This window comes from Schistocerca nitens, chromosome 11 (genome assembly GCF_023898315.1).
Source record: "Schistocerca nitens isolate TAMUIC-IGC-003100 chromosome 11, iqSchNite1.1, whole genome shotgun sequence".
NCBI classification, from domain to species: domain Eukaryota; kingdom Metazoa; phylum Arthropoda; class Insecta; order Orthoptera; family Acrididae; genus Schistocerca; species Schistocerca nitens.
The window spans coordinates 13,566,627-13,578,240 of NC_064624.1; the positions used below are offsets into that span (position 1 = coordinate 13,566,627).

The 11,614-nt window shown below is 45.2% G+C and overlaps 1 protein-coding gene across 3 annotated transcripts in view; it reads left to right on the plus strand.

Annotated features, from left to right (window-relative positions):
- LOC126213537 (speckle-type POZ protein-like) overlaps positions 1 to 8,810 on the plus strand; it is a 679,117-nt gene extending 670,307 nt beyond the window's left edge. For all 3 annotated transcript variants that reach the window (XM_049941384.1, XM_049941383.1, XM_049941382.1), the window contains exon 4: positions 8,303 to 8,810. In XM_049941384.1, the coding sequence (XP_049797341.1) occupies positions 8,303 to 8,608 (306 nt within the window). In that variant the 3' untranslated portion in view covers positions 8,609 to 8,810. The remainder of the gene's footprint in view (positions 1 to 8,302) is intronic.
- The last annotated feature ends 2,804 nt before the right edge of the window (positions 8,811 to 11,614 follow it).

Consider the following 11,614-nt stretch of genomic DNA (forward strand, 5'->3'; position numbering starts at 1 on the left):
GTACTTTAAATATGATGCTGGCAACAATCAGAGCAAAATGCCTCGGACCTTTGGAGGTGACGGAGTCCCACCTCTAACTGACAAACCAGGGACTCCTAAGATACGACTTGGCAAACAAATGGTAATGAGATGGGGAGCTATTAATATCAATGGGGGCTACTCTGGGAAGAAGGTAGAGCTGGCAGAGGCTGCAAGTAAGATGGGGCTGGACGTTTTAGCTATTAGTGACATTCGGGTAAGGGGTGAGAAAGAAGAGGAAGTGGGAGAATACAAGGTCTACCTGTCAGGAGTCAAAGCAGGAATAGCAAAATGGGGTGTAGGGCTTTACATCAGGAAAGAAATGGAACCCAGTGTAGTTGCAATAAGGTATGTAAACGAACGACTGATGTGGATAGATTTGACAGTGTCTTGCAAGAAAATTAGGATTGTGTCAGTATATTCGCATTGTGAAGGGACAGATCAAGATAAGATGGATAGTTTTTATGAGGCACTCGGTGATGTAGTTGTTAGAGTAAAGGACAAGGACAGTGTTCTGCTCATGGGTGATTTTAACGCCAGGATTGGAAATCGAACAGAAGGGTATGAAAAGGTTATGGGTAAATTTGGAGAGGATATGGAGGCCAACAGGAACGGGAAGCAACTCTTGGATTTCTGTGCCAGTATGGGCTTAGTAATCACAAACTCCTTTTTTAAACATAAGAACATTCACCGGTATACTTGGGAAGGCAGGGGAACCAGATCTGTCATTGACTATATAATAACAGATCAGGAATTCAGGAAGGCTGTGAGGGACACACGTGTATTCAGGGGATTCTTTGATGACACTGATCATTATTTAATCTGCAGTGAAATTGGGATTGTGAGGCCGAAAGTGCAGGAGGTCAGATCCATATGTAGGAGGATAAGAGTGGAGAAACTTCAGGATAAGGAAATCAGGCACAAGTACATAACAGCGATCTCAGAAAGGTACCAGTTAGTTGAATGTAGTCAATTACAGGTACCAGGTAGACAGAGAAAGTTATGTTGAAGAAAGAAACAAAGCCAAACAGATAATTGCAGCATACAAGAAGAAATCGTGGGAAGACTTTGGAAACAGGTTGGAGACTATGGGTCAAGCTGCTGGAAAACCATTCTGGAGTGTAATTAGCAGTCTTCGAAAGGGAGGTAAGAAGGAAATGACAAGTATTTTGGACAGGTCAGGAAAACTGCTGGTGAATCCTGTGGATGCCTTGGGCAGATGGAGGGAATATTTTGAAGAGTTGCTCAATGTAGGTGAAAATGCGATCAGTAATGTTTCAGAATTCGAGGTAGAATGGGATAGGAATGATGATGGAAATAGGATCACATTTGAGGAAGTGGAAAAAATGGTCAGTAGATTGCAGTGCAATAAAGCGGCTGGGGTGGATGAAATTGTCGGAACTCATCAAATACAGTGGAATGTCAGGTCTTAAATGGCTACAGAGGATAATTGAAATGGCCTGGGAGTCGGGACAGGTTCCATCAGACTGGACAAAAGCAGTAATCACACCAATCTTTAAACATGGAAACAGAAAAGATTGTAACAACTACATAGGTATCTCTTTAATCAGCGTTGTGGGTAAAATCTTCTCAGGTATTGTTGAAAGGAAAGTACGAGTATTAGTTGAGGACCAATTGGATGAAAATCAGTGTGGGTTTAGGCCTCTTAGAGGTTGTCAGGACCAGATCTTTAGCTTACGGCAAATAATGGAGAAGTGTTATGAGTGGAACAGGGAATTGTGTCTATGCTTTATAGATCTAGAAAAGGCATGTGACCGGGTTCCTAGGAGGAAGTTATTGTCTGTTCTACAAGATTATGGAATAGGAGGCAAACTTTTGCAAGCAATTAAAGGTCTTTACATGGATAGTCAGGCAGCAGTTAGAGTTGACGGTAAATTGAGTTCATGGTTCAGAGTAGTTTCAGGGGTAAGACAAGGCTGCAACCTGTCTCCACTGTTGTTCATATTATTTATGGATCATATGTTGAAAACAATAGACTGGCTGGGTGAGATTAAGATGTGTGAACACAAAATAAGCAGTCTTGCATATGCAGATGACTTAGTTGTGATGGCAGATTCGATTGAAAGTTTGCAAAGTAATATTTCAGAGCTAGATCAGAAATGTAAGGACTATGGTATGAAGATTAGCATCTCCAAAACGAAAGTAATGTCAGTGGGAAAGAAATATAAACGGATTGAGTGCCAAATAGGAGGAACAAAGTTAGAACAGGTGGACGGTTTCAAGTACTTAGGATGCATATTCTCACAGGATGGCAACATAGTGAAAGAACTGGAAGCGAGGTGTAGCAAAGCTAATGCAGTGAGCGCTCAGCTACGATCTACTCTCTTCTGCAAGAAGGAAGTCAGTACCAAGACTAAGTTATATGTGCACCGTTCAATCTTTCGACCAGATTTTTTGTATGGGAGCGAAAGCTGGGTGGATTCAGGTTACCTTATCAAAAAGGTTGAGGTTACGGATATGAAAGTAGCTAGGATGATTGCAGGTACTAGTAGATGGGAACAATGGCAGGAGGGTGTCCACAATGAGGAAATCAAAGAAAAACTGGGAATGAACTCTATAGATGTAGCAGTCAGGGCGAACAGACTTAGATGGTGGGGTCATGTTACACGCATGGGAGAAGCAAGGTTACCCAAGAGACTCATGGATTCAGCAGTAGAGGGTAGGAGGAGTCGGGGCAGACCGAGGAGAAGGTACCTGGATTCGGTTAAGAATGATTTTGAAGTAATAGGTTTAACATCAAAAGAGGCACCAATGTTAGCACTGAATAGGGGATCATGGAGGAACTGTATAAGGGGGGCTATGCTCCAGACTGAACGCTGAAAGGCATAATCAGTCTTAAATGATGATGATGATGATGATGATGATGATGATGATGAAAACGGATTTTTGGGACAGGGAGCTATCAACTGAATTAAAATACGTTCGCATAATTACGGAGGGCTAAAGTATGTTACTAGTTTCAGATTTTATTTCCACCTTTCTGACAGTCAAGAAGTAATCGCTTTGCAGAAGAATCAAGTTATTTTACAAGGTTCGCTAAAGAGATTTGGCTTTTAATAATCTTTTCTGCTCAGGCAGTCAGTTTATTTGAAACAAAGTGTTTAATTTCACACTATTGCCTAGTTTAAACTGTTCGCTGCACATCGAGTCCACTTATGGTATTATGCCGTAATAAAGAACCAAACATGATGTAATGCAGTACTAATGCTGCAAGAAAATTTACATCGGAATCTCGACTTAGGAATGAGCGCTTTAAGGTGAATTGTGCATTTTAGTGTGGTGCACGAAATCCGGATGCTCTTGAAGTAATCCTGTGATGTCTTGTTTCTTTCATCGCATAATGTAAGATCCTTTAGTGTTTTACACGTATGAATATGAGGGCCTCCTGCGTCTTCGTAGCTGCGCAAGCGCGGTGACTTCTTCCACCTGGCGCTCTCTGTCAACTGCTGAAACGAACCTCATATTTCTAACAGGTCGCGGGAAAATACTGAGAATGGTGGTTTCAAAAACGTACAGCGTAAATTTCCTTTTACGCAAGATGAACTATGTACGATGAATTTATTAAATCACAGAGCGTTTGACTTTCATTTAAAAATGAACTCTTCGGTGACGGGCCATTTAGAGGAATTTCGAGCCCAGAAGATGAGACATTTAGGTCGTTATTAAAAGTTTTATCACTTTAGTGTGATGTGTCTTAAAGTGTAACACGCGCACAGATCATCAACATTATATGTGCGGTCTTAGCTTCTCTTGCAGCTTGTTAATCTTTGAGACCAATGTAATAAGTGAACAATGTGTATATTAATCTTTCCTTATTTGTGTCTTGGCGCTACTTACGAGTGATGTTGCTGTTGGCTGACTACATCGCGTGTCGTGTGCCGTCATCAGCTGGCGAGATCACGTGACATGAGCTATGACTGGCTTACAAAAGCTTACCGCAATCTCGATTTCAATGCATCGGAAAGTAACGTGCGGTGTTTGGTGGAATCCGAATTTATACCTCCATAATAGGAACATATGCACCACATCAAAGGTCTTGCAAAACTTTTTTTCGCCGCTGAGTTTAGTTTTCTAAAGGGCCGGGAAATTCTACGACGGTATAACAATCAGAGAATTGATGAGTTTTACAGTGGCGAGGAAGAGTATAGTGTCGCTTAACACGGAAAAAGTGTATTTTGATGCGGAAAAAAGTGTATTTTTAAGTGGGGAATCCGGGAAAATTTCGGCAAGTTTTTCCTTGTCGACGTACAGACCCTGTTACCAGAATGACATTTTCACTCTGCAGCGGAGTGTGCGCTTATATGAAATTTCCTGGCAGATTAAAACCGTGTGCCCGACCGAGACTCGAACTCGGGACCTTAGCCTTTCGCGGGCAAGTGCTCTACCACGTGCAAAGGTCCCGAGTTTGAGTCTCGGTCGGGCACACGGTTTTAATCTGCCAGGAAGTTTCACACCCTGTTAGCTTGTTGATGTACAGAAGATGTAATAATAAGTCGATACTTCTACAACTCTAAAACCAGCAGTCTATATACAATGTGCAGCCACTATTTTTATACGCAGGAGTGTCCCGATATTTTGTACGCCGATACACACTTTTTCAAGATATCGAGAGTCCGTATCGAGATTTTAATAAATATCGATGTATTGGATACTCCATATTTTTAAAAATACCGACAATCCTAGTGTAGCGCCGACTGGCGTTCCGCAGCCGAAGTCTGTCAATTGCGCCCGTGCGGCCATCAGAGAAGACGGCGGCAGCCCTTGCAGGCGAGTCAGCCGAGTAGAGGGGGCAGCCCGGCCGACGCTCGGCCCTTCCTGCAGCTCGCGTGCGCCACGCCGCAGCCGCCTGCGTCTGCAGACACGGCTGTCAGCTCAGTCTAACATTCGACCTGGTCTCTGCTCGAAGGAACGCGGTTGCTTCCTGACTGTGAAACACCTGGTCTCAGGTCGAAATTACAAACTACTCGCAATTGTACGTAGACGGAATACACTTTATTTAAATACTTTGAGCACATACTGAAATGTGTCGGACAGTCGCTGACAGGCGGTAGGGGGCGTCGCTTGTGAGGGTCGCCTGCAGACGGCGCCGCCTGCCCTGGACGCGGTACAGTGTGTCCGTCAAGTCGTGCGCCCTCTCCGCTCCACAGTGCTGTCCCGGCGACCCAGTCTGGCCACACAGCCTGGCGGCGCCCACTCCCAGCTCAACGACTGCCCTGTCCAGAAAAACACGGCATTACGGAGTAAATTGCACTAACACGGGAACAGGAATCATATGCCAGCGTTCCCGTATCTCTTAGAAAGATAAAAGCGGATGCCTCTTGGTGTGAATGCGTGTTCGTCTACAACTTCATCCAGAATTGGCGGATACATTCCATCCGATACGGTTTTTAAACAAAACATAGTGCAGCTGTACTGGAGAATTTAAGCCTTTCCTTTCATGCGGTCCGCTTAAACGCGACAACTCTTGCGACACGAGTAGTGCTCAAAAGTAATGGGGAATTCGCCAGTTTGCGTTTTTTATAACTGAGATTCGCAAGACTTTTTTGTTGTTGTCTAGGTAAACATGACTGAAAAGTATGTGTCCACCAGGTAAATGGGATATTTAGTCTGTGGTCACATCTTGGATAGGTTATTGGTGTATTAGTAGAATTGGCGATTATTTGTTTGACGTAAAAGCGGATTATCGCGTTTGGATTACATTTGGCTATGGGAACGGACTCAAATTCAACAAACCTTTTAGAGACTACATTTTGCTTTTGTCGAATATACTATCAGTTCGGGAACTGTTTACGACTGGTGTAAATACACTCCTGGAAATTGAAATAAGAACACCGTGAATTCATTGTCCCAGGAAGGGGAAACTTTCTTGACACATTCCTGGGGTCAGATACATCACATGATCACACTGACAGAACCACAGGCACATAGACACAGGCAACAGAGCATGCACAATGTCGGCACTAGTACAGTGTATATCCACCTTTCGCAGCAATGCAGGCTGCTATTCTCCCATGGAGACGATCGTAGAGATGCTGGATGTAGTCCTGTGGAACGGCTTGCCATGCCATTTCCACCTGGCGCCTCAGTTGGACCAGCGTTCGTGCTGGACGTGAAGACCGCGTGAGACGACGCTTCATCCAGTCCCAAACATGCTCAATGGGGGACAGATCCGGAGATCTTGCTGGCCAGGGTAGTTGACTTACACCTTCTAGAGCACGTTGGGTGGCACGGGATACATACGGACGTGCATTGTCCTGTTGGAACAGCAAGTTCCCTTGCCGGTCTAGGAATGGTAGAACGATGGGTTCGATGACGGTTTGGATGTACCGTGCACTATTCAGTGTCCCCTCGACGATCACCAGTGGTGTACGGCCAGTGTAGGAGATCGCTCCCCACACCATGATGCCGGGTGTTGGCCCTGTGTGCCTCGGTCGTATGCAGTCCTGATTGTGGCGCTCACCTGCACGGCGCCAAACACGCATACGACCATCATTGGCACCAAGGCAGAAGCGACTCTCATCGCTGAAGACGACACGTCTCCATTCGTCCCTCCATTCACGCCTGTCGCGACACCACTGGAGGCGGGCTGCACGATGTTGGGGCGTGAGCGGAAGACGGCCTAACGGTGTGCGGGACCGTAGCCCAGCTTCACGGAGACGGTTGCGAATGGTCCTCGCCGATACCCCAGGAGCAACAGTGTCCCTAATTTGCTGGGAAGTGGCGGTGCGGTCCCCTACGGCACTGCGTAGGATCCTACGGTCTTGGCGTGCATCCGTGCGTCGCTGCGGTCCGGTCGCAGGTCGACGGGCACGTGCACCTTCCGCCGACCACTGGCGACAACATCGATGTACTGTGGAGACCTCACGCCCCACGTGTTGAGCAATTCGGCGGTACGTCCACCCGGCCTCCCGCATGCCCACTATACGCCCTCGCTCAAAGTCCGTCAACTGCACATACGGTTCACGTCCACGCTGTCGCGGCATGCTACCAGTGTTAAAGACTGCGATGGAGCTCCGTATGCCACGGCAAACTGGCTGACACTGACGGCGGCGGTGCACAAATGCTGCGCAGCTAGCGCCATTCGACGGCCAACACCGCGGTTCCTGATGTGTCCGCTGTGCCGTGCGTGTGATCATTGCTTGTACAGCCCTCTCGCAGTGTCCGGAGCAAGTATGGTGGGTCTGACACACCGGTGTCAATGTGTTCTTTTTTCCATTTCCAGGAGTGTATTTCTTCGATTTCAACAGTTTGGTGCACCACAAATTCCTGTCACAAGGTGAAACGGTCAGCAAGCAGTAAAACCTACAAGCTCAACGCCAGCAGCATGACGCAATCCGAAAAAAAACCTACAGATTTGTGGCGGAACAGTTAATGATTTCTGCACTGCCATAACGCATCTGCTTAGAATTCATTGCGTCTTCGTGAGTGTTTGGCTACAAACCATATTGTGGTGACGCCCTTGGCTGCACCATCACCCGATGTGAAATTTTGTTCCTAGAAATTAAGACGAACCTTAAAGGGCTGTCTTTTTCACACACAGATGAGATTTGAAATGCATCGCTGAGAGAACTACAGGGTATCACAACAAAACTTGCAGAATTGTTTCACACAGGGGAACAAACACTGGAATAAATGTATTCACATGTAGTGGAAAATATTTTGATGAAGACAACATTGATTTGGAGTAATACATAAACGCAGTATTGGATCAAATATTCACATCTCTCGCTTTCGATAATATTGCCCGTGTTGCAACCTACGTTTTGTTAACAGACCAGGAAGTTGTATTTCAGTAATTAGAGATGTCATTAGTTGCCTGTGTTTTCTTCGCAAGTGTCGGAAGGGATTGCTGCAAAGAGAAGCTCAAAGATCGCCTAACAACAGGATGCTGAGGTCACAGCAGGTGACTCCTCGGAGTGAATTAGGAGAAAAAGTTGAAACAGCTGGTAATGAGATGCAGTGCACCAATTTTTAATGGGAAGTGGATGCAGATTTCAATTATGGGATACTGGTATGTATGTTCTGCGATACGCTGGTTGATCTGTATCCTAGAGGGAAGATTTCTACATTTTTAACTCGTGGCTGGGCATAAGTGTATTCAGGCCTGGTCGCAGGTTGGAGTTTGTGACGGTTTCTTTCATTCGGTGTGTGTGTGTGTGTGTGTGTGTGTGTGTGTGTGTGTGTGTGTGTGTGTGTGTGTGTGTGTGTGTGTGTGTGTGTGTGTCTGTGTAGTAGAGTGAGAGAGTGTCGATGTTATGTGCAGGAGCCTCTCTCAACAGGAGAGAGGGAGGAGGCTGATACAGGTGGCCAAGCAGGGCGCGGTGAAGCAGCTGTGCGAGTTGCTGGCGGCGGGGGCGGACATGGGGCTGAAGGAGGATTGGAGCGGGGACAGCCGGACCGCCCTGCACTGGGCAGCAGAGAGGGGTCACGTGGCGGCGGCCAGCTGCCTCGTCGCCGCCGGCGCGAAGGTCGACGCCACGAACATATGGGGGGCGTATACGCCCCTGCACTTGGCTGCAATGAGTGGCCACGCTGGTGTGGTGCGGCTGCTGGTCGGCGCCTCTGCTGACCTCAACGCCAGGGATTGGTGGGGGCAGACGCCGCTGCACTTCGCGGCAGAGAGGGGCCACGCAGAGGCGGCGGCTGAGCTCCTCCTGGCGGGGGCGGACAGGGGGGCCCGGGACGAGGAAGGCAAGACTCCCCTGGAAGTCGCCAGGAAGAGGGGAAAGCAAAAGCTGGTGGGTATGCTGAGACAACGCTGACATACGGCATTCAGGAAGCACAATCAGTTACATCATATGTGTTGGTCTTTCAAATAAAGAGTACAAAAATGAATCCTTTGTTCATTTATTTGTACATACCATTTTGTACTGTTCATGACACGTACTAGAGATACCTGTAAACTAACGTGAGGAGCCCTTCTTTTGACGATTTAGTCTGTAAAATACTTCACGATCAGTTTTTGCAAAAGCTGAGTAACAACTGAAAAACACTCCACTATTACTAAGCACCACTTGTCTCTCACAAGATTGTCTTCATCATGGGGTACAACATACGCTAGCAACTTACAAGAACACGGCCGACATCTATCACGACCGCCTGCATTTGAAAACGTCGCCAATCAAACTCTTTGAAGACACGAATGGCGCAATATTGTTGGTTGTCTACCACATCACACAAGTGCATTAACGTTCGTTGTTCGAACCAGTCCACTACATTACCCCATTACTGCAAACTATATGCTGCTAGCATGTGTGGTGCTATGTTACACCAGCATATACTCCACCATACTCATAAATTACTGGCACACAAGTCGTTCAGTCAGAATGTGTCATCAGTTCCGATCTCACACCGAGTGTACCTGCGTATCTGCAGTACGCAAATACTTGCCGCCTTTAATTGCAACCTCACATTGGTAGCAAGAGTTACACCACATACTTGGCAACACTGCACACGGAACGAGTCACATATCAGGCAGATTCGTAGAGGTCACGCTATCACGAAAAGTAAAATAAATAAAATTCTCTAATTTGGCCCATGAGTCGACTAAGTGCTTCCAACAGTTGGTGAGATTCTAATGAGCGACTTGCTGTTACTTTACCTAATTCAAATGTAGATGTGACTGCCGATGTAAATTACACACTTTCCCATACTGTCGCCATCTGTATATGAGCGTGTCGTTATTTCGTAACTTTCGTCACCTGAGTCTACGACGTTTAATAAAAATGAAGTTAGGGGATAGGAGGAACAAGGCTTTTGGTCAGGTAAATACAGGGTAATAAATACAAAATCAAATAGGGGTAATGCAGGGGCAGATTTAATAATGAAGAAAAAAATAGGAATGCTTGTAATTTACTACAAACAGCATAGTGAATGCATTATTGTAGCCAAGATAGATATGAAGCCCACATGTACCACAGTAGTACAATTTTATATGCCAACTAGCTCTGTTGATGATGAAGAGATTGAAGAAATGTATGATGACATAAAAGAGATTATTCAGATAGTGAGAGGAGTCGAAAATTTAACAGTCATTGGGGAATGGCATTCAATAGTAGCAGAAGTAAGGGAAGGAAAAGTAGTAGGTGAATATAGACTGGGAGGGATGTGGTGGCAGTGGTGGTGGTGGGGGGGGGGGGGGGGGGAAGGAATGATAGAGGAAGCTGCCTGGTTGAATTTTGTGCAGAGCGTAACTTAATCATAGCTAACACTTCGTTTAACAATCTTGAAAGAAGGTTGTATACATGGAAGAGGCCTGGAGACACTGGAAGGTTTCAGATAGATTATATAATGGTATGGCAGAGATTTAGGAATCAGGTTTTAAACTGTAAGACATTTCAGGGGCAGATGTGCAATGACCACAATTTATTGGTTATGAACTGTAGATTAAAACTGAAGAAACTGCAAAAAGATAAGAATTTAAGGAGATGGGACCTTGATAAGCTGAAAGAACCAGAGGTTGTAGAGTGTTTCAGAGAGAGCATTGGAACAATTGACAAGAACAGGGCAAAGAAATAGAGTAGAAGAAGGATGGGTAGGTTTGAGAGAAGAAATAGTGAAGGCTGCAGAGGATCAAGTAGGTAAAAAGGTGAGGGGTAGTAGAAATCCTTGGGTAACAGAAGAGATATTGAAGTTCACTGATGAAAGAAGAAAATATAAAAATGCAGTAAATGAAGCAGGTAAAAAGGATTACAAACGTCCCATAAATGAGACCAACAGGAAGTGCAAAACGGCTAAGCAGGGATGGCAAAAGCACAAATGCAAGGATGTAGAAATATATATCACTAGGGGCTGAGATAGATACTGCCTACAAAAAAAAGAGACTTTTGGAGGAAAGAGCTCGCATAGAAAACCAGTCCTAAGCAAAGAAGGGAAAGCAGAAAGGTGGAAAGAGTATATAGATGGTCTATACAAGGGTGATGTACTTGAGAACAATATTATGGAAATTGAAGAGAATGTAGGTGAAGATGAATTGGGGATATGACACTGCATGAAGAATTTGTCAGAGCACTGAAAGACCTAAGTCAAAACAAGACCCTGGGAATAGACAACTTTCCATTAGAACTACTGATAGCCTTGAGAGAGCCAGCCCTGACAAAACTGTGACATCTGGTGAGCAAGATGTATGAGGCAGCTGAAATACCCACAGATTTTCAGAAGAATATAATAATTTCAATTCCAATAAGAGCAGGTGTTGACAGGTGTAAAAATTACTGAACTATCAGTTTAATGGGTCATTACTGCAAAATACTGCCATGAATTCCTTACAGATGAATGGAAAAACTGGTAGAAACCAACTGTGGGGAAGATCAGTTTGGATTCTGTACAAATGGTGGAACATGTGAGGCAATACTGACCCTACCTATGAATCTCTCATTTGTAGACTTAGAGATAGCTTTTGACATTGTTGACTAGAGTACTCCCTTTCAAACTATGAAGTTGGCGTGGGTAAAATTTACAATTTGTACAGAAACCAGATGGCAGTTATAATAGGCGAGGGGCATGAAAGGGAAGCAGTGGTTGAGAATTGAGTGATACAGGGTTGTAGCTTATACCTGATGTTATTCAGTCTGTA